Source organism: Podarcis melisellensis, assembly GCF_964234715.1.
Source record: "Podarcis melisellensis genome assembly, chromosome: 6".
NCBI classification, from domain to species: domain Eukaryota; kingdom Metazoa; phylum Chordata; class Lepidosauria; order Squamata; family Lacertidae; genus Podarcis; species Podarcis melisellensis.
Window position 1 is genome coordinate 51,924,750 of NC_138538.1, and position 23,571 is coordinate 51,948,320.

The 23,571-nt window shown below is 42.3% G+C and overlaps 1 protein-coding gene and 1 long non-coding RNA gene across 3 annotated transcripts; one reads left to right on the forward strand and one right to left on the reverse strand.

Annotated features, from left to right (window-relative positions):
* Positions 1–814: 814 nt before the first annotated feature.
* LOC309372740 (uncharacterized protein) lies at positions 815–23,571 on the reverse strand. Of its 2 annotated transcripts, none has more exons than XM_081916561.1 (3): positions 23,496–23,571; positions 21,858–22,627; positions 815–1,438 (listed from the first exon to the last, which is right to left on the reverse strand). In XM_081916561.1, exons 2-3 carry the CDS (start codon positions 22,246–22,248, stop codon positions 1,254–1,256), a joined length of 576 nt encoding a protein of 191 aa, XP_081772687.1. In that variant the 5' UTR covers positions 22,249–22,627; positions 23,496–23,571; the 3' UTR covers positions 815–1,253. The 2 variants fall into 2 exon arrangements, with proteins under 2 accessions (XP_081772687.1, XP_081772686.1); XM_081916560.1 differs by lacking the exon at positions 23,496–23,571 and adding an exon at positions 22,969–23,371.
* Positions 1,354–8,048, forward strand: LOC309372741. The gene is made up of 3 exons (XR_014169662.1): positions 1,354–1,465; positions 1,863–1,932; positions 7,983–8,048. It is a non-coding gene; the product is annotated as an uncharacterized lncRNA (long non-coding RNA).

A 23,571-nucleotide genomic window follows, 5' to 3' on the forward strand; every position in this document is an offset into this window, starting at 1 on the left:
GCAATGCTATCATTCTCTCTTTGCAGTCAGTCAGAGAGAGGTCAGCCAGGAAAATCAAGTAGAGACATAGCCTCCTTGCATTTGTGCCCATTTTATACCACCAGGCTGATCCTGGTGGAGAACACGGTGGAAACAGATCTCCGCCCCATCCCATTTGTTTTGTGCCTCCCTGCTTCAGTGCTTCAGGAAACAGAAACATCTGTACGACGGGGAGAAGCAGCAATGAAAAATAAAGGCTGAGAATGCAAATGGAGTGTGTGTAGGGCGGCGGCTGCTTCTAATCTTTACAAGACAAGACAGAAGAGTCAATCATTTCTGAGGCTGAGCTCTTTTCAAAATCTTGTTTTTTTACTATTGCACAAAAAAACAAAGAAACAGGAAGTGGAAATCTATAGAAACAAAGAAAAAAACAAATTGTTCCACAGAGAGGATGGTGCTAATATGTGTGTCCAGGCACACATCGTTCCACTAAAAAAAAAGGGCAGACACTAAACTAACCAGAAGGCGGATTAACAGCAAAAATTAGAAAGGTGGTGCATATATTTTGCACTTTTGCACTTTGTGAGGCTTCATTTGAAATTGGCAATGCTTTCTGCATCTGTGGATAATGTCTCCTTTTCTGCCTGGCAACAGAGTCCCCATGCTTGTTTCAGAGTCCTCATGTTTATCTCCGTCTAAGCCTCCTTGTGCTGAAGGTTGCCAGCTTCAGAGGCAGAGCAGGCTTTTGAGCCTTTAATATTTGTGCAGTGGTGGTGGCAGAAATTAACCAAAGAAGCAGGATCACTCATTGCAGTGCCGTGGTAGCAAGAAATACTTCTGCTGAATACTCTGCATGGCCTCTTCCCAAGGAGAATGCCACCCAAAAGGAAAAGCAGATCTTACACAACACTATGGGATCAGAAAAACCATGGCTTGTCTTGCAGATTCGCTCCTTATTATGCTTCCCATGGGATTTCTGGAAGTCTGTGTGGAGTGTTTCAAAAAGCTGGGACCCTCTGTTTATATATAAAGTTGCAGTGTTTGTTGGCATAGAGCTGCTTGTTGCACTGGTCATTGGATGTTCCCAAAGGAAGGGACATTGCACACTCCAGTATTTGTACAAGGTTGCCAAGAATTGAGAATGTAGCCCTCATCAAAGTGGCAAAGTCATTTTGAGGGTGGGGAGAAAGTACCTTTTTTATAAAAGGGGAGCCCTTCCCTTTCTACCTGTCACCCTCTCAGCACTCTCTGCATATATCCAGGGACCTGCTTGTTCATATCTGCCGGGGTAGATGACAAGAAGAAGGTTCACTGATGGAAATCACCACATCCTGAGGCTGGGACTCCTGGTGATTGTGTGTCCCCCGAATCTCGCCCATCTCATTCACGTTATTGCTGATGCAGTTTACTTCGCTCTTGTTGTTGTTGTCATCAGCAGCGTTGGGACCAAACATCCAGTCTGCAATCAGAACAACAAAATGTAGAAGTAAGTGCTGGCAATGAAAATGGGAAGGGGAGTGAGAGGCTGCTATGGTTGATGTGTAGGAGGAGCAGCTTATTCAGGGTTTGCTTTCTATTTAGCAATCTACCTGAAAAGGGGTATTTATGTGGGGAACCTTAAGCTTAGGGGCTGAATGTGGCCCTGCAGGCCTTTCTATCTGGCCCTTGGAATCCCCCCTAAGCCACACCCCCTCTCCTCAGACTATGTCTTTAACTGGCCCTGCTCCAAGTGCTTTTTGCCTGGTTGTAATCAGTCCTTGAACTCTAATAATGCCTCTTGATTGTCTGGATGGAGGACTCTCTCTCTCTCTCTCTCTCTCTCTCTCTCTCTCTCTCTCTCTCTGGTGTTTCTAATTATATTCTCTCAACAACCTCCCTTCTAGGTAGGTTAGGCTAAGAGCGTGACTGGCCTAAAAGTCTCCAATGAAGCTTCATGATGGAACAGGGATTTGGGTGCATATGTCTGGTTCAACTGTGGCATTTTATACCAGATTGGATATCTATATGTCCTGAAGCTGTTTCACATAGCTAATTGCTTCCCGGGTATTCTAATGTCACACAGTTTCTTGTATTAGTTCTTCTGCATCTGTATCCAACGAAGTAGGATAAGTTTATTGTGGTGCTGCTGGTGTTGCTTTCTGGGTCACAGGCACCGTCAACAGCCTTCCAGTCATGATTTTGGTATTGCTATTATTATTTTAAGAAACACCTAGGGAAGGATAAATTTCCATCCATCAAAGAGGTGTCTTTTAATAAATTGCCTGAGGACAGGGAACTTGAACAAAATAGATATGCTGAGAAATGGAAGAAATTAATAGGTATACATTTTAAATGAAAAGAAAGACACTTTACTAACCTAGCACTGAATTGTTTGGTCCCCAAATGTTCACTTTCTCATGGTTGTCTCAGGGCTCCTGTTTCCTTTCTACATGGAGACCTTTATCACACAGTGTTTGCCTCATAAAAATAAGCAACCATTTTGCAATCCCTAATGCAGTTCATAAAATACACATAGTTTTAACAGAAGACGTTGCCAGCTTTTTCTGTCGGGAGTGCATTTCAGACCACAAAGCAGTGGTCATAGTCAGCAGCTGTAACTATTCAGATGCAGCGAGGGATTTTTCTATCACTAGTGACTATGGCAACAGTACTAGATATTGCAAGAGATACAGCTGGTGTTACATTGCAACTGATGCACTCCTGTAAAGGAGGGTGTTCACACACAAAAATGCCTCTGAGTATCACTTGTGGTGGCATAGCACCCACGATGGTCTTACTACTCTGCACTAAGTGGAGTTCTTATAACTCCCTGCTTTCATTATCGAAGGAAAATGTTTGTATGACCATTGAACAAAAATAGCCCCACTAGTGTTCCGTGGTCTCTGGTGACATGGCACTTGGTTTCAAATATGTAGGTCAAAGACAAGTCTACTCTGGAGATAATTACCGTACCTGTCTGGGCTCACACATCTCCCCCCCCCCCACTTTCCTAGGGGGCTTACAGCTACTGTAATCTCCCCAAGCAGGAATGTATTGGAATCTCTTCCCTAATTAAACATCCCTGGGGATTTTGAATCCCCAGATCCCTAAGCATCTCCTATCACTCAGCATTTATTCAGCCCGTCAGCCCTCAGATACTTCTCGGCTGTCTGAGAAAGAGAAAATCTACTCTTCAGCTTCACAAGGAAAGCCTGCGGAATGCAAATGAAAGCGAACTGTTAATTCCCAGGGGAAATAAAACCAAATTAGGTCTGTCAGAAGAGACTTGCCACTTGAAGTGTTCCTTGCTGGGAAGTAGCCTAATATTTAGCAGTGCTGGAATGCAATCTATGTGTTTGCGGCTGCACTAAGGTCCTGCTTGTGGGCTCTCCCTGGGCATCTGATTGGCCACAGTGAGAACAGGATGCCGGACTAGATAGTTTCTTATGTCCTTAAAGCATTGCGATCAGTGGATTTGTGCCCACTGACACCACAGACAGAAATAAATGATGCTGCAGACATGGAACTATGGTGTTTGTTTTCTATATAACTTGCTTGGTGCCCATTGGTCAGGAGTGACTCAGCCAGAGAGGCTGAGAAGGCAATGGGGTACTAAAATTTGGAATTGAGAAATTGAAAAGGGTAGACCAGGAGCCAACAGCATAGTAAGGCTGCGCTGCTCACTTGACCTCCATCTGGCTGAGTCACTGCAGCATACCAAGATGTAGAGGGGGAAGGAGTACTGGTGGAGCCAAACCGCTCAGCCCCTCCCTCTCTCTTGCAGCAGCAACTCAGCCAGATGGAGGTAGGTGAGCGATATAGCCCCACCATGCTATCCACTGCTGGAGTAGGTAATAATAATAATAATAATAATAATAATAATAATAATAATAATAATAATAATTTATTATTTATACCCCACCCATCTGGCTAGGCTTCCCCAGCCACTCTGGGCGGCTTCCAATAAAATATTAAAATACTGTGATACATCAAACATTAAAAGCTTCCCTAAACAGGGCTGCCTTCAGATGTCTTCTGAAAGTCTGGTAGTTGTTGTTCTCTTTGACATCTGGTGGGAGGGCATTCCACAGGGCGGGCACCACTACTGAGAAGGCCCTCTACCTGGTTCCCTGTAACTTGGCTTATCACAGTGAGGGAACAATAAGGAAGGGAAGGACATTAACAGTCAAAATGAGAAAACAGTATCCTGGTCCTGATCATTCACAAAATGACTTGTGATGCTGCTCACCATATAATAACTTTAACCTGCTACAGCGAATCCAACAAAGAGTCTTGTGGTACCTTAAAGACTGACAGACTTCTGGCATAAGCTTTCATGGACTAGGCTCTGCCACATCAGATGCAGAGTTTTACCTTTGGAGGAGGGAGCAGAAATCTGAAGACTGCCAACTCTAATACAGGTTATTTGTGCACACTAAAAAATATCTTTTGAAAAGGCATCTCCAGAATCTCCCCCAAAGGCAAAATAGAGGCATTGATTTACCAAGAAGAAGTACCAAAAAAGAAAGATTGTTGAGTAAACAGGAACAAAGATAACATATGTATTACTGATATAAAGCTTTAGCTTATCTGTTTTCTTCCATATATACTTAGCCAGACCTTAAGCCGGACCTCCAGGTTCTCTACCAGGGAGATGGCCTTTTTGGTGGTGGTGCCTCAGTCACAGAATGCCTTCCTTGATGATACTTTGTATTTTTTTTTATTTAAGCAATTTCTATATCAGCTACAATAGTTACTAAGCAATATACAATAGAGCGCAATACATTAATATCTCCAGTCCTTTTAGTACCATGTTTAGTTCTTGAGACAGATTATTTTAGGGATGTGGCTTTTAGAATGGTTTTATGTTGAATAGGCTGGTTTTTATGTGGGTATTGTAGTGAAGTTAAGTGTTCTAACTTGGTTGATACTGTCTGAATTTTGGGCAAATTGCCCAGAGGATGTTGTTAATGGCCAATTAATGTCAAAAATACATATAAAAAAGGGAAGTGACTGTTGCAGAACAGCAAGTGCCAAACAACCTACTGAGAAAGACAAAACCCATGGAAGAGATGAGAAAATGGTTTAGGATCTCGGCTCAGTTTGCATTTTAATGTGAACCTACTTAATTTGCACTTCCCGAAATAATGGATGAACCAAAACACAGCCATCCTTCAAAATCCATAAATCTCAAGATTTTATTATCCTGTTCTTCAGCTGACAAATGTGTACAAAAAACAATGCCATATTAAAGGATGGTGTGCATAAAAAGACATATCTCAGTGAAAATAATATACAAAAAAAGCATTATATTAGGGAGAATTGCTTGAAAGTGGGTGTGTATTAGGTGAAATTGCATACAGCGATGTTTATATGTGCACCAAAATACTGACAAATTTTCAGGAGAACTTTTTTTAAAAAAGAAACAAACAAATAGTAAACAGATATGGACATGAGGAGAACTGAACTTAAGACTAGGGATGTGAGAAATGGAGAGAAACTGAAAGTGTCAAATTTGCTGACCCCTAAAAAAAAAGCAGCTGAATTATTGTCAGGATGTAGACAGGAGAGATGAAGAGAGCTCTGGAGTGAGCATGGCAGTTCCCAATAAGGAAACGGTCTCCAGCCAGTGCCCTGAAGTGCCAATGCCAAAAGCAGGAATATTTCAGTCTGCTCATTGAAGATAAGGCACCAATTTAGAAAAGGCTCCCGAGAGGCAGAAATGTAGACTTGGTAATAGATTCTAAGTGACAAGATGCAGAATGTCTCTCAGCCACAAAGGCAGGCATATTAAGGATTCCATATTCATGCACTCTGATTGAAAACACACACACACACACACAAACCAAACAGCTCTCTCTGTAAAAAAAAGTTGCTTTTCTCTTTGTAGTTTGCATTTCACTCTAGATGTCATTCAGTGACACTTCACTCTGGGAGACCCTGTTAGCAAACTGTACCATACCGTGCAGCTTATCTAGGTTCCACAAAAAAGGCTCCCACAATAAATGGAAAAATTACATACACACACACACAACACAAACACACACACACACACACACACGACATAGCAATAACAAAATAGTAATAACAGAGATTAATGATATAAGGTTTATTTTGTTTATATTTTGAATTAGATAGATATGGGAGCATCCTTGCACACCCTCCCACACTAAATCTTTCTTGCAGAGGCTGTATTCGCTAGGAAGATGCCTACTTAATTTCTGAAGCGAATATGGAGAAGAATGCAACATAAATCATATGCTCTAATGGTCCCTATGGTATATAGGGACCGTTTCTATTTTTCAAAAGGGTCTCAGGGTTCGTCCATACATTCACTTGCACTATGTCTAGAACGCATGGGTCTGAGTGGTTTCCCCCTTGCCCCACTCCTTTCCAAGGGAAAACCCTCTCTTTAGCAATAGATTGGAACAAATGGCAATCTGGGGAAATCCCAAATTGCTGTTTGCTCTGATTGAGCACTAAAGAGCAGTTTTGCCCAGGAAAAGCAGCAGGAAAACCCTCAGGTAAACCACTCTGCGAGATGCCTGCCCCCCCACTTTTGGCAATACTTTATTAAGATGTTGTTAGTGTAAAATGCGATACATTCAGCCTCCCTCCCCAGAATCCCTGGAAGTTAAATATCATACACGATTAATTTCTAGTGCAAATGTGTGTATATACATGGCATGAACACCAAGGCTAGATGCCGGGCACAACCTGTGTACAAGAGAGGGAGAGGGAGAGGGAGAGGGAGAGGGAGAGGGAGGGAGGGAGGGAGGGAGGGGGGAGAGAGAGAGAGAGAGAGAGAGAGAGAGAGAGAGAGAGAGAGAGAGAGAGAGATGGGCTGGTATGGCAGTTTTATATTCAGTGCTCATTAAAACACAATCACAAGGCTGTATGGTTCCAATTGTCTGCATATAAGTATAGCAGAGTCAGGGCACCTCAGCAGTTATGAAAATAGAAGACTGTGGCTGATAAGCAAAATCTCAGCTAATGAAGTAGAGCTGAGATTATTAGCATGCGGCCACAAACAATGAAACCTGTCTGTTTTAGAAAGACACATATTCTAACTAGATCATTTAATAGATATCACTTCCGTTAATGCATTGGGTAGAGGTAGGGTTGTCAAGATTTATTATGGCAAAAGCTTCTATGCTTTTAGCAGATATCACATAGAAATTTAGAAGGTAAAGTCCCCCATACCACCGGGCATGGAGATAAAATTATGACAAAAAATGTACCCACTAAATTTCAGCCCACAATAAGAGAAAAGGTGTCTGTGTGGAGGGTGATGGTGGTTAGAAACAGACTGGCAACATGATTTCCCACCATAGGAGCCTACTCCTAGGGGCTGAGCTCCCTTCGCTCCTCCCCAATAAAATATTAGAGGGGGCCATGCCCACCAAGTTGATGGACATTCCCATGATGTGTGTGAGCCACGTCTTGTGATTGATGGGGCAGGGCTTACCTGGGCCCCCAAATATATTATTCAAGTTGGCACCCCTGTTTCCCACTGCGTCCGACTCATATCTCCCAAACTGAATAAAGGACTCTTTCCTTCTAAACAAGATTTTATTATTTTCACTCTCTGTCCTATCAATGAACACTGGCAATTGTATTTTTTTCTCTGTTTTCAGAAGACATTTCAGTTCAACAACTGAAATCCTCTGGGGAGTCTGGTTTAGCTTCTGCCTTCCAAACAATTGGTTTATTGTAGCAAAAGTCTTGCCCTTTGAAGTGGAGTGTTGTGGGGACAATTCTTTGCATATTTACTCAAAGATAAATCCCACTTAGCTTGGCTTACTCCCAGGAAAGGGTGGGCAAAATGGCAGCCTTAGGGTAGAGAACATAGTTCAGTGAAAGAATGCTTTGTGTGTTATATGGGTTCAGTCATTGACACCTCTATTTGTTTTTTTTAAGATGTAAGGCTGTACACACAGTAACTTGTTTGTAGCACAAAAATGTAATTTTTCCTCAATCTGGAATAATTCATGCTCATCCTCAACATGCTGCTTTCAATCTAGATGGATTCTAGATCCTGCTGTCAGCAAGAATAGTTCTGGTTATGCGATACATGTTTGAATGTCCTCCCCTTGATTTGGTTATCCATACAATTTCTTTCCTGCCTGCCCCAAGAGAAGGAAGAAGGAAGTAGAGACTGCAATATGACTCACACAACCTCATTGGGCAGGCTTAGATCGCCTTCATTTGTTTTCAGCTGTTTTCAAATGGACACACTCCAGATTAATGGAGAATTAATGCGCAATAAGCTTTTACTTTTGGAATGAAACCAGTTTCTCAAGAAAAGCTTAAAAAAATAACTATATTGAAGTAACTCTGGGTTGTGGGTATGGACTATGCTTTTTTTTAAAAAAAGTAACCATTTGCCATTGATTCTAAAATAAAATGTTTTGTGCATGCAGGCTTAGCAGCATGACAAGGGAAGATCTCTGCCTGATGTTCAGGAGAACTGCTGCCAGGTCAAAAATGCAGTTTAAAGATGATGGCCCAATCACTGCTTGTATTCAAATATTGACTTGCAAAGAGAACATCTGCTGCAGCAGGGATGGGGAACTAGACCCCATCAGCCCCAGCCAGCAAGGCCAATGCTGCAGGGTACCAAAAGCTGTAGTTCAACAACACCTGGAGGACCAGAGTTTCTGCTGCAGGGAAGGACGATCACCTGTTACATGTTAATGCCAAGGTTTCGGCTCAAAAAGTCTTTAGGATGATGCCGTTCTCAGCCATCCCTGAGTGCTGTCCACCCTGCTTCTTCCTGCTCTGCCCCACCAAATCTGTGAAATGGCCCAACTGCTGTTGCCAGCCCTACAGCCTTTCCAATGGCCGTGGCTGTTGCTCCTTCGGCAGTGAAGTTGAGCCTGAATCCCTGTGCAGGCGTACTGATCTTATGAGCCACTGTGTCAGTGTAGCAGCTCATAGGATTAGCCTGCTAAAACGGATTAGTTACTCTTTATCACTCCTCCAAACATCCTCTCTTACGCACAGTCCAACTGGGGAAAGGGTGGATTCCCCCCACTGTTTCAATTTCGGCCGATGAGCGGAGTGGTGATTCTAATCAGTGTTTGTGTTTGTAATTATAGTATAGATGGAATTGAGGTGTGTGGGGGGGGGTGGAATTGAAAGAGTGGCTGCTGCTAGTTCTTTGGGATTAATTAATCTAGGGTCAAAGAGTGTTATCCTGAGAATGAATAAGCCCTGAAATATAATGCCAATTGAAGTAACTCCCATCTGTGGCTGCTCTCGGCTGACCTCGTTCAGCTCACTGCTCAAGATTAAAAGCTTCTCATGTCTGGAAGAACTCCAGGAAATGGGCATTGGGGGGGCAACTGTGAGCCTGTTGGACCCAGTGCACTTAAAAAGAGATCACTATGGCATTTGGTCAATCTTTTAAACAAGATATCAACACTTCTTCCTGACTTTTCCGTAAGACTCTTTTAGCATTGGCCGCATCTTAATCATGCAGGCTAAAGGAAAGCCCTGCTGAACTCAGGTGGTAAGACAGGAAATCCCAGGAAATATACTGGGATTGCGCTGTACGAATGCAGTTTATTGTACATAAAGCTGGTGGCACCCTGGGCTCCTTTCAGAGGAAAGATGGGAAATTAATTTAATTAATAATATGTATGCCACTGTTTCTAACCCTGATTGGACAAAACTAACAAGGTAGGGTGTCTGGAAAAACCCCAAAACAATCATGCAGTTGTGCTCTGTTTACTGATACTGAGCATTTTTAGTGCTCCCCTGTCATGTTTTCAAACCTTTTTCTAGTCATGAGGGCTAGATACTTTCTAGCCCTGGGTGCAATCTTAAATCCACTAAAATTACCAGCAAAAATACTCTGCCAATTAGACACTTTCTTACTGGCTAATCTATGCCTCCTTCCCTGCGGCAGTCTGCAGTAGAACCTCTTGGCTTTAGACTGTTCTGACCTGTTATATCTCCCTGTTTCTTGCTTCCAAAAGGAACAGGAAGTGATGTGGGAGGATGAGTGTTATCATAATGAGATTGCAGATACTATTAAGGTTCATTGACGTCAGTGGCCAAATGTCATTGGGAGCAGGTGGGTTATACCGTGATGGGAGATAATTCATGACCTGAGAAGGCACAAAGATAGGCCCAGAGGTGTGTAATAAAGACATTGGACTAGGTTTGATTCAAAAGTTCTTAATATGGAAACTTGCATAAGGATTTTCCAGAATCGGAGGGACCAGAATGTAATTCTGTGCAGCTGCGCAAACTACCTTTATGGGGTGAAGATAACACAGTGCTAGTTTTTCAGTAAGGCTCTTCCTTCCTACAGTTGAAGAAAATTGACCTAGATGCTCGGCGACTATTTGTAAAGTCCTTGTGCTACACTGACATAAGATGCACATCATACAATGTATCCTTTTTATTTTAAATGGAGGAGGATTTTCACATGTTGAAGACAAGTCAACAGAACTGAACATTCTTTGTATGTTCAGTGTATGTACATTTTAATGCAAAACATTAAAAGGTTTCACAGATTCCATTAAGGCAAGCATGGCCAAACTTGGCCCTCCAGCTGTTTTGGGACTACAACTCCCATCATCCCTAGCTAACAGGACCAGTGGTCAGGGATGAGGGGAATTGTAGTCCCAAAACAGCTGGAGGGCCAAGTTTGGCCATGCCTGCATTAAGGCATTAAGGCAATTATGGTACCTTCCCCTGTGGGAAGGTAAATGGCATTTCCCTTCACTGCTCTGGTTCGCCAGAAGCTGCTTAGTCATGCTGGCCACATGACCTGGAAGCTGTACGCCGGCTCCCTCGGCCAGTAAAGCGAGATGAGCACCGCAATCCCAGAGTCGTCCCTTTAACTAAACAGGAGGCTATGGTTTAGAAGGTAAGAGAGTTTTATGAGTGAAGAAAGTAATGGCAGACTATCTCCAGTGTAAGAAAGAGTCTTGGTATCTTCTAAGCAACAGGAAGATAACACAGACAGAGGCATAGGACCACAAATGTACATTTAGTCTCTTGCTCAAGCAATGTCTGCAGGGTGACCCAGCCATATTTATTTGGATAGTCCAAGCTGGCCTGACCATGATGGGCATTCAAATATCTTTTCCATCAAATTTGGAGAGCAATTATGGGGGTGACATTTTTGAACTGACCTTGTCTAAAATACAACACTAATTGTCTAAGCCTCGTGCAACAGCAAGAATCTTGAATATGCTGCTAACAACATTTTGCACATTGTTCCTGGAGCAATTGCATTAGGCCTATGTGGAGAAGCAGGTTGCAGGTTGAAGCTAGCCCTGCGTAAAACTCATTAGAGGGTTGCTGACAATGTAGCACAACAAGAAGCAGGACCACACCTCAGTGTTGCTGGATCAGAAGCCAAAAAGTCCCTACAGAGAATAAGACAATTTCCTAGTCACTTGCCTCAACAAATAAAATGCCCCATGTTCTCAAAACTGGTTGAAGTTTTGAAATTCAGATTTAAAAATTGTATCTGAAGCCATGTGCACACCCCTGGGGTCTTGCCAGTTTCCATGGTAGAAACATATAGTGGACTGGAGATCAAAACAATTGGATCTGAATTTGCACAACATCTGCAGGAAGACAGCGGATGGTCAACCACAGAAGGATGTGAATTGCTATTACTGTGGTTGCCAAGGACAGAAGCATATTCCTCTGCATTCCCAAATGTTTCCATAGCACTTTGGATCAAAGAGATTTCCATTTTGCTTGCAAAAAAGAGCTAGCACAGAAACTCCGGCAATTGCCTTGTAAGCCTTGCAGACTGTGGGCACGCCTTGCAAACCGAAATTCAGTCTGATTTCAGTATAAACAGTGCACTACAGCAGACCAGGGGAAAATTATATAACGGAAGCCTTTTCTAATTCCAAAGTAAATAACAGGATGGCTTATTTCTTCACAGGCTAATCTGCAAGATGGTTTCCGTGGGGATTATTTTGGGACCTTCTAGATTTAATATGTCACTTATCCGCAGGGAGAGGTAATTAGGATGTTGCTAGCTAGTACTTAAGGAGATGCTGTTAGGATTTTTCTCTATGAGCAAGGAGAGCAAAGGTACCCTTAAGACTTGTTAGCATCCAAGGCCTTATATCCAGGCACAGGGCTGAGGTCTTTATTAGGGAGATCAGAGAAAGCTCTTCCTTTGGGGAAGCTTAGGTTTCCAGACAAAGCATGTATCAGGCAACTGTCCTCATCTATTTCTACAAATTTAGTGCGGAGGCTATACAACACCACTGTCATGTGGTTGTTCTCATGCATATGCTGCTGCAGCTTCCCATAACTTTTCTTTCCCCTTCCCAAGTCTTGATTTTTTTAAAAAGCCAATTTGTTGCACTACTTCGCTGTTGCTATTTATCACAATGTACCCACTTTCTGTGCAGTGACTAATGAAGGTGCACTCTTATTGTGCAGTGGCCGTATACTGGCATCTATCCAAACATTGGAGAGATAGGTGCAGATATGCAGATGTCTGAAAGTGACCTTAGATGCTGTAATAGTAATAAAAGTGTTAACTGCCCTCTCCTGCTATGGTAACCTTTGGTGGCTATTGCTTTTGAGTTTCTGCCATGCTTTGCCTTTGTTACAAACCAACAATATTTTAACCGAGCAATAGTTGACAACAGCCAGCGGAAGCAGGATTCAACAGTTATGAATCCTATGGGTTTTATCCACACTGCAATTTTGCCTGTTCCAGTATAAAGGAGTCAAAAACCACTGCATCTGTAAAAAGAAAATTGTATAACCCTCCTATGAGATTAAGAACGTTATAAGATCGGCTGGGTGAACCCAAAGGGTCCATTTAGTCAAGCAGCCTGCTTTCTGCAGCAAGCAACCAAATCCACAATTGAGATCCAGCTCACCACCATAGACTTCTCCCTCTATTGTTCCCCACCAGCTGATATTTTGTGGCCTCTTGAGGTGTTCACAGATAGTACATTCAACCAGTGTAAAATCTGTACTCATGTACACAATAGTTGAGCTGATTACTCATGCAACATTTCACATGCAACATGGTCTGTGTTCACAACAGCTGAGCTGTCGATTCTTTCACATAAACACCTCTACAGGTATAGTGTTTGTGCCTCTGTTCAGTTGTACCGAGTGAACAAACCTACAGTCATGATAGGTGAGGGCCCCAGAGGGATGAAAAACAGCAGGGAAATTTGAAATAAATAAGCATGGTAAGGTTGAGCAGATAAAACTATCCACTTTCATAACATTAGGAGTCATCCAGTGAAACTGGTTCTAAACAGAGAAAAGAACATTCTTCTTCATTTAATGCACAATCAACCTGTGAAATTAATTGCCACAAGCTTAGATTGCTTTTTTAAGAAAGAAAATATGCGTAGTTGGTCTATCAGCCCCAATGGTCAGCATCTGTAGCAAAACGAAGAAGAGGAAATCATACCCTATTTTTGAGGTTCCCAGAAGCAGCTGTCTAGTGGCCTTGGGAGGGAGCATGCTGGGCAATGAGCTTTTGTAGTGGCATACTTGGGAGTGCCACTGCATGACAGTCCACACAGCTACACACTCACACCATGTGCCCAAGGAGGCTGCTGTGCTGACTGACACACACACACACACACACACACACACACCAGTACATGCCATACTACCTGATTTTTAGGATCAACACACCCTCTGCCAATGCTGAAACTGCCAATGCTGCCTCTAAATGCCTTGATGCTTCTTCTGAAAACCTTTCTGTGCACTTAAAGTTTAATAAATTCACAAATATGAGAGGTTATGGCTGAAGCCTGTCTCAGAGTTATACCCAGGCCTTGATCCCATGTATGTAGGTGCTGATAGTGGTTCCTCAAGGGCAAGAGGCCTTCACATGCTCAAACGGACACTTTTTGAGTGAGCCTCCACTTTTTTCACCTGGTGAGCTTTGCCTCAAATTAAGTCTGGGATATACATTTGGAAAAAACGAAGGTACAGATCATATTGCTGACTGAGCGAAGGCCAAAGCAAGCCATAAAAAGCTAACAATTATTATTATTTAGTTAGTTAGTTTCTATACTGCCCTATACCCAACGGTCTCAGCGTGGTTCACATAAAGGATCACATACATAAAATCAAAATACAAACAACCCAATAAACAACCCCCAGCTTGCAATCCTTTTTCCTTTTATGAGTCCTTTCTTTCATGACTCGAAACTGATGGCAGCTGCCCGTTATGCTCTTGAAGAGCACATTTTAAAAATCAGCTGTGACAGCTCATGCGGGAAATGTCCTCCTGAGGAGCAAGGCCAAGAGTCCTGTAATTGTTTAACAAATGACTTTATCAAAGTGGCAGGTAAGGAAATAATCCACTTCTTTTTGCAGGTACTGTCACAACCTTAGCCGAAAAGTAGGCTTGCCAGGAAAATTCCTGACGTGTCCTGGTTTCCAGGTGTAAAAATGGCACGGGGGGGGCGGGAATTTTGCCAAATCTGCAAAATGCCAGGGGGAAGAAAGCTCAACAACTTTGTGGGTGTCCGGATTTTTACTCTACAAAAAGTGGCCTTGCTGGAACTTTGAAAGAGGTGGGGACAGGCATTAACTTCGAATATTGAATCTGAAGAATGTGACTTCACCTAAATTCAAGGCTTCAACTCTACTGAAAATCCTGGAAAGTTCAGATTTGGGACTTTTCCTTGTTCTAATGCAGGGGTAGGCAACCTAAGGCCCATGGGCCGGATGCGGCCCAATCGCCTTCTCAGTCTGGCCCACGGATGGTCCAGGAATCAGCGTGTTTTTACATGAGTAGAATATGTCCTTTTCTTCAAAGTGCATCTCTGGGTTATTTGTGGAGCCTGCCTGGTGTTTTTACATGAGTAGAATGTGTCCTTTTATTTAAAATGCATCTCTGGGTTATTTGTGGGGCATAGGAATTCGTTCATTCCCCCCCCCCCCCAATATAGTCTGGCCCACCACATGGTCTGAGGGATGGTGGACCGGCCCACGCTTGAAAAAGGTTGCTGATCCCTGGTTTAATGAGTGAGTCCAATGTGAGAAGCAAGGAGGAGGACAGGCTTCCTGTACATTTCACAGAGTTTTATTCTGAGTGGATCTGCTGAATTTTTTTAAAAAAACCAAGTTAGTCTTGGCCATTAATTTCAATGGATCTACTCTGAGTAGGACTAGCATTGGATAAAACTCACAGCTGTGCAGAAGCAGAGTTGCTTTTCCAGAAGCAGAGCTGCTTGTAATGCAGGGATGATCTAAGCCAATGTGGCATTTTTGGTCAGTTATTCAATAGATACACTGATTTATTAGTAGCAATTATTAATTTATATTTATTGAATTTGTATTCCACCTTTCCCCCAAGGAGTTCAATATGTGTACATGGTTCTCCAACTCCACATCTTATCCCCGCAATAGATGAGACTGTGACTGGCTCAAGGTCTCCCAATGAGCTTTCGGATTGAGTGAGGATTTGAATTTTGGTCTCCCAGCTCCTAGGGGAGGCACCATTTGCAATTTCCACAGTGCCACTGATGTAGCGTCACTCTGGATCACTGTAGAAAATTTAAATGGTGGTGTCATTGGACTATTTGCTCCCACTGCTGTCACCAGGTAAGCCCACTGAGCAGGGCTTCTCACTGAAGTGTGCTTTACCAAGGTTCTCCTCAAATCCACACAGGAAAGGGTGTGAGAAAAGAAAGGCCCAGGGTGATAATCAAACTGCTTAAGAAAAGAAAGCTCATCTGATCAAAGAGAAGTCATCCAAGTTCTTTGAAATGTAGGGGAATTTTCTAAGGAAAGCATTTGTCCCTCAATTAGTGTATACTTTTGGAGAGCATCCATTTTCATTGCTTAATTGCTTAACATTATCGGGGGTTAATGGAGGCCTAACTTAATTGGCAGCCATTCACAAAACTATCCAGCCACTTCTACAAATTGACATTGCAAAAAAATTCCAGCATTGCCGCTAGTTGTATCTATTACGCACATATAAATAATATTCAGATATGCTAAATGGAGAAATAAAATGGTTCTGTTACCTCCTTGGCTCATGGTTCACTTCAAGAATGGTCCACAGTGTTGAATTGGACTCCCACTCTGTTGTTGATATTTTAAGGGAACTTGCAACATCAATGGCAGTTGTTGATATTTTAAGGGAACTTGCAACATCAATGGCAGTGTAAAATACATGGTTAGAATGTTTGGGAGAGCAGGGTTCGAAACTCTGCTGAGCCATGAAGTTCACTGGGTGACCTTGGGCCAGTCACCATCTTTTAGTCTAACCTACCTCACAGGCTTGTTGTGAAGATGAATTAGGGGGGAGGAGAACCATGTACACCAGCTTGGAAGATAAAAGCGGTATATAAATGTAATAACTAAAACAAACAAATAAATAAAAGTGGCTAGAGATGTGTTATAGCATTATTCCGCTCTCATAAATCCAGATTAGAATGACTGAAAATTCATTCATACCCCGTGTAAATCAGTTATCAGTTGCTTTCAGAAGTTCTATATACAGTCCTAATTTCACTCACTTAAAGAAAATGTTTCTTATGCAAAAGAGAAGCCCTAAAACATGGTGTTTGGAGATAAGGCAGAAAAAGAACAATCCAGCAAGGAGGCCAATGAGAAACTGGATTTATTATTGCTATTAGGAGGGGTTGTTCGTTTAGTTATACATTCTTACGAAACATGGCCAAGTTTTTGAGCATTTGTAGCTGGATATAAACCGAATGCCATGTCTATACTGGCTGTTGGATGAAGACGACAGGGGCAGTGTTTACAGGTTAAATTAGTTTTTCAGTAATGGTTCTCCTGCTTTGCTTTGCAAATTCTTTGTGCTTCATTCAGCTGGACAGAATTTCCTGCTTATGGTTCTGCTTTCTCTTTTGTATGCAGTCATATTCCCTAGATCAGCTGTATTGTTATCCAAATTCACTGTTGCAAGACAAACTTTTGTTTTCAGTCTGCAGGTGCAAATGCATTCTGAAAGCTCTGTCATCTGTGGAAGGTAGGAAACCATGCTGTGATGAACTCCCTACCGCTTTAGGATTTCTCAAAGTACGGGAACAACATTGCCTGAATTTCTTCAGCATAACACAAATATTTTGAATATTTTCAATCAAGGTTCATTCAAAAATAAGGCAAATCGCTTTCATATTTCCCCCACGGAATTTATGGATAATCCAAACAAGCTTCTGAAAGAAGGGCTCAGAGCAACAGACTGTCAACATATCAACAGTTCAGACCATGTGTGAATTGTCTACCTGGGTGTAGGGTAGGGTTGTTCAGGTTAGCAGCCTCTGAGTGTTCCTGCATAGATCACTGCTCCTGCCAGCACTGCATTTCACCAATTATGCTTGCTTCAAGAAGTTTGTGAACATTCTGGGAGGTCAGATTTAGTCAGAGCAACCATACGCCATGTGGTTCATACCTAGAACATTGTACCATGATCTCTAATGGACCACCTTTGATGGAAGGATGGGTGACAGATGCAGGCAATAGTGGTGTGGGAAGTCACCCCACCACATGACTCCTTATCAATGTTCCTGGAGAGTAACATATAGGCTGCAATACTAAATACACAACTAGGAAGCAGGCCCCATTATACACAGAGGGATTGATGGATTAGTAGGCACAAATAGGATGGTAATGATAATGTAATTGCCTCATACCAGTGCCTAGAAGCCAAAGCGATTCAGAGCCCTAGTCCAGATCCATTTTACAACAAACAATCCCTAGAGCAGAGATGGGGAATCTGTGGCTCTCCAGATGTTGGATTCCAATTCCCTATTGGCCACACTGATGGGTGATGGAGCCCAATAACACCTGGAGGGCCACAATGCCCTCCTCTCTGCTCTAGAGCAGGCATAGGCAAACTCCGGCCCTCCAGATGTTTGGGACTACAATTCCCATCATCTCTAGCTAACAGGACCAGTGGTCAGGGATGATGGGAATTGTAGTCCCAAACTTCTGGAGAGCCGGAGTTCGCCTATGCCTGCTCTAGAGCTTTAGCCAGAATTAATCTGTGAGGGATGGGTTCCTCAAATCTAGCAAACAGTTGGGCTTCAGAGTTTGCTGGCAACTCTAGGCACCTTCTGGTGTGTTTTTGAAATGAGCTGAGCAAAATGTCCTGATGCTTTTTAATGAGAGGTTTTATTTGCCCACCTCACAAGGAATATTATCTTATTCTGCATTCATCTTTTAAAATGAATCCAATCTCACTCTGCTCACTCCCTGTTGGCAAAATAACCTTCATCCCTTTCCATAAGTCAGAGACATTATAAAAGGTTTTATATCCCCTCAAAAGTGACTTTTCTCAAGGCTACGATGTCACTTGGACTCCCTTTGAATTTTCAATCTGAATAAATTGAGTAACCTTGAAAATGGAAAAAAGCTGGTTCACCTCATTTGCTGAGAGATGTTCACTGTAAAGAGCAAAGCAGTATGTTTTAACATTATCTAAGATCCTGTGCATACAGGTATATTACCTGCCATCTGACTGAAATACACTTATTTAGCAAAGTCTATAAACTCACAATGTATTTATTTATGCCTTAATCCAAAACAAAACAAAAACCCAGACACGTTGTAGCCTTCTAGATATTGGTGCATGCTTTAGCAACACAATTTAGAAACCGCATTAGGTGCAAAGCTCAAATTCTAAGAGGGCCTTTGTGATGCAGAAGGTCTCAGGTTCAATCCTTAGCATATCCACTTAAAAGGATTTCAGGTAATGCACTTGGAAAAGACCCCAGCCTGATACTGTGGAGAACTGCTGCCAGTCACAGCAGACAATGTTGCATTTGCTCAGAGTTGGGGAATCTGCAGCCATTTGGAAGGTGTTGGATTCCAACTCCCATTAGCCTCAGGAAACATGGACAGTGGTGGGATTCAACAGTATCTGAATGGCCACAGGATCCCCACCGCCGGGTTAGATGGGTGAATAGTCTGACTCTGATAAGGCAGCTTCATATGCTCATATATGGTAGGCATCAATTGGCTAAAAGGCGGGGGCGGGGTGTTTGGGCTGGCACTTGTAGGTCCTCTACCTTCCATCTCATAATCAGTACACTGATTAAATGGGAATTAATTATAGGGAAAGGCTGCATGACTGAAAACGACCTAACTATGGCAACTGTGTGAAAAGAATTCAGATCGAACGGAGAGTTGCTTCCCACTTCCCTTTCACCTTCTGTCTGATCCCAGAAGTCGTTTTATGCAAACTCATTCAAATGAAGATCCCTCTTGGGAGGAAGGGAAAATGATGACTCACCTGGCAATGTTAACAAACATCATCTCCCTCTCCCTCCTTGGAGAATTCAGTAATTTGGAGCATGTAAATACGAGTAATGCATGTGCTGCCTGCTAAGGAGATGTAAGCCGGAGCGTGTGCTTCACTTTAGCAGACTTGAGGTGCCCCTGAAACTCATTTCCATTTTCTATTTGCATGAGGTGAAAGCAGGTACAAATTTTTGTTCTGTTCATAAATAAAAGATTGTGAGTTCCAAAACTCACTCTTTAGCAGAGCTATTATTTCTGACAAGATGAAGGATGTATCTGTGAGCCCAGTGAAATGAATCAGATTTGGAGAACAGTTGCCATCTCCCAGCAATGAGGGAGTAACCAGGGAAGACCTAGAAAAATGGCATGAAGCAAGAGCACTCGCTCTCTCTCTCTCATTCATATACACGCACACACACTTTGATTTTTCCTGTTGTGGATTACACATAATACGGATGAATGTCATTAAAATTAAGCATGTTCTGAAGCCTTTTGCCAGAGTTACATCAATAATTATGACAATCACCATCAACATAGCATAGCCTATTTGGAAATAATCTAAATTCCCATTTCATTAATATGGAAAGTGGATGGAGATCTTGGCACCTGATCAAGGTCACACAATGTCAGTAGGTCTCCTTGGAATCCTGTCAGGTAAGATCCCCTTGCATTGTTCCCAGTCTACTATATGCTTGTGTTTTTGCAGAATTAGAGCCTTACACTACAAGCCTTGCAGATGTCCATCTGTGTTTGCACAGTGAATATTATGCCCATCTGATTCTGAAAACAATGTTTTTTTTAAAAAAAAATGCATACACATATATGTACATGTTAATCATTCATAATAAAATGAGACATGGCTGTAACACGCTTTATACAATTTGACCTACAACTTATCTATACTTACTTGGAAGTAGGCACTGCTGAACTCAATGGAAATTACTTGTGAGTAAATGTTCATTGACTTGTCCTGCTCATTTCTTCCTCTTTACTGATTTAGCAGATTTATATCTGTCCAACAATCCATACATACTGTATATGTTAACTAGTCAAGGCTTAAAATGGTCAGAATAAAAAAACTGAGGAACTAATGTAGTTTAAATGTGACAGGACTGAGCAAGATTATTGAAAGCTCTTTTAAAACGTATTATAAACACTGCAATCCTATACACACTTCCCTGGGAGTAAATCCCACTGAAAAGAGTAAGCATGCTTAGGATTACACTGCACAGTAGATGTTTTGGATCCTTTGGAAACAGAATCTTGATATTTTGATTCCCCTAACTCCAGCACATATGGCAGTAATGTTTCATGTTAACACTCCTTTCTGGAATATTAATTGTAAACAAACAAGCACACACACTCCTACTGATATGAGTGGCTATATGAATAGCTACCATGTATTATATTACCCCATAAGTCAATTAATCAGCATCTAGGAAAGCAAGAAACCCAGTTAAAGATTGTAGTCCTATATTTTACAATGGATCAAAGAAACAAAGTTCCTGCTCCAGAGGATCTGCTGTCTAAAATATTATTCTGATTAGGCTTTGGAATTCTGTGTTGACCAGAAGTTGTGTGTCAGCTCAATCACAAATTATGAAGGATCCACTTTGCTTCTACAAATGTTCCAGCAATTAATCTCTGTGGCTCTTCAAAATCTGAATCTTACTATAGTACCTGGTCTTCATTTGCATAATCCAGACCTCTTTGCTGCACCATTAAAAAGGTTAAGGTTATTTCAGCTAGATGGCAAGCCAGGGATACAAATTCTGTAGCAAAAGCAGGAAAAATAATAATGGAAACCGTTCTGGGATGAATGGGGCATGCTACATGGGCGTACATGGTGGGATATAAAAGCAATGCAAAGTTTTAAATGATCTACCTTTGAATAAAGAGAGCATTAATTGTTTCTAACATTATGGATCATTATTACTTAGCCACATTACTTTGCTGTAGTAGTTTTATTTAATAAGGCAGTACATATTAGATCCAAATCCAAACAGAGCAGAATAAAAAACTTGAATCAACACCACCCTGTTCTGAATTAGATTCTTTTCTGGTGTTTTCTCATGTAACACCTAAAGTGCCTTTGAGCATCTCTTGTGCCAGCACACATGTAATTAATGTGGGATAGAAAAGAAAAGAGTAATTTTGAAACTGTACGTTATAAGTGTTTTAAGGTTGTTAGCACATCAGGGTAGGGACCTGCCCATATTTTAAGTCACTTTGTTAAATACTAAGTACATCAATGGCACTACGAAAACAACAACAAACAACTCAAATGAATGCTTAGGTTATAATTCTACACACACTTATTTGGGAGTAAGTCTAATTGAATCCAATGGAGCTTCTTTATGACTAGACAGGTACTGTTAGGCAGCAATTCTAACTTCCTGATATTAGTGGGTTGGCGGGTAGGATGACATATATGAACCTCTCTTCCACCAGCAGAGAGGAGCATCACTGGCGGTAGTGGTGTGGGCTCTGCCACTTTCTAGAACCCAGTTAGGATTATTCTGCCCATCAACACTGGAATTACTGATATGGGGGGGGGAGTTGAAACCAATTTCAGCATTCCATTTGGAAATGGACATTGTCACCAATGCTACACACGGTATATAAAAACGTGTTCCTCCAACACTCACCTATCAAATCATGGACAAGATCCTTGATGAGATGCCCAACAATGGCATACGCTACTGCCACCACCACAAGTGCTGCCATAAGAAGGTAGAGCACAGCTTTGGGCAAAGGGATTGCATCCCGAGGAAGAGGTTTGTACTCCTTGTAAAGCTGGTCATTGTCTGAATATGAGTATTGGAAAAGGTGGTCCAGGCCAGTGGTAAAGTTACTGGAATTCATGGACTGGCTGTTGGACAAATAGCTGCCTTGATCAGGATCCTGAAGAACACTCACCACAGAGCTGGTGGTGGCTTCCACTTGCTGCACCAAGTTGAGAGTCTTGTTGACACTGGGGAGGATCTGGGAGAGAAATGTGCTCCAATCTTTTATTGCACTGATGTTGCAAATGATCATAATGGCAAAGGAGGAAAATGGATTTTCACAAACCCGGGAGCAGCTCAATGCACTTTCCCCCCCTATATGTAAACCATCCCTACAGGTAAAAAAACAGAAATCAGTCTGTCCAAGAGCGACTTGCCATTCAAACTTCACATGATTGTCTATGTGGATCCAATGGTGTCACATTATCCTTAAAGCGTAAAAGGTATAAATCCAAATTCTAAAACAAGGAATAGTTCCTGGAAGAGAAGCAGATTTGCCCTTTCCACTTGTCATTGATATTTTCCAGACAACTCTTCCTGGTGCTAAATGGGAAAAGATAAAGTGATACAAGCTGGCTGCTGGCTTCACTCATCTGGACAGAAAATATGAAGTCTAGTATCTCAGGATACACCTACAAGAGAAAGGAAACACAAGCACAAATAAACAGAGCTGTGTTAAATGAGGCTTATTTTTCAGTTGCTTACTGTTTGTTTAGCAGCCTCACTGTGTCAGGGGCTGTACTAAACAGCGACCTTCCGAGGACTGAGCTGGCCACACTCATTTCTGCAAGACGGAGAAGAGTCGGCACGCACCACTGCCCAAACTAAAGGACAAAGCGCACTAGTTTGGGTCATCATCGCCAGCATCTAACACAGACGAGCCAGGAAGGCTTTCAATAACTTTTTGAAACCCGAGAATCCCCCGCTCCCCAACCTTTCCTTCATAGGTCAGCGGGACGAAACATTAACAAACCTAAGGCAGGGTCGACGCGAAGGACGCCTCGTTGCCACACACAGGGAATCTCTCTTGAGGTTTGCTTGGAGAGGGAGGAAAAAGAGAAAAAGAAACAACCGACTGCCTCGATTGACTGTCCTCAACTGCCAGACACCCACAGATTGACCTATGTAGTGGTGCTGTCTAGAGAGAGAGTCTGGACTCGTCTGTTTCTCCCCACCTGTAGTTTTTTCCTCTCTCTCTCTCTCTCTGCCTCTCACGCCAAGCGGCTCTCGTCCGCGGAGGAGCTGGCCGAGGTGCTGAACGCTTCCCTCCGAGATTAATAGAGCCGCCGAGGGAGCTCTGATGATGTCGAAAGACTTAAACCCCGCCGTTATACTTAAATCGGGGGAGGGGAAGATAAAAATGAGACAGTGACATATGATCAGCTCTCTCTCTCTCTGCCTTTGCTGTTCCCTCCCCTTTCTTCTAATCCCTGCACAAACTCTTTCCGTGCCAAAACATGGGGACTGTATTTGCAAATACAGCAAGAAGTTGGATCTCACTTCCGCTACCAATCCATGTTGAAGGATGCCCAACATTAAAGCCTGAGAGTGATTTAATTCCTCCTAGCAAAGCAAA

Excerpts from the sequence above, each read along its gene's own strand:
- LOC309372740 (XM_081916561.1), bottom strand. The coding sequence starts at position 22,248 with ATGATCATTTGCAACATCAGTGCAATAAAAGATTGGAGCACATTTCTC. Across the intron at positions 1,439-21,857 it reads TCTTGTCCATGATTTGATAG|ACTGGATGTTTGGTCCCAAC; the intron begins GTGAGTGTTGGA and ends TTCTGATTGCAG.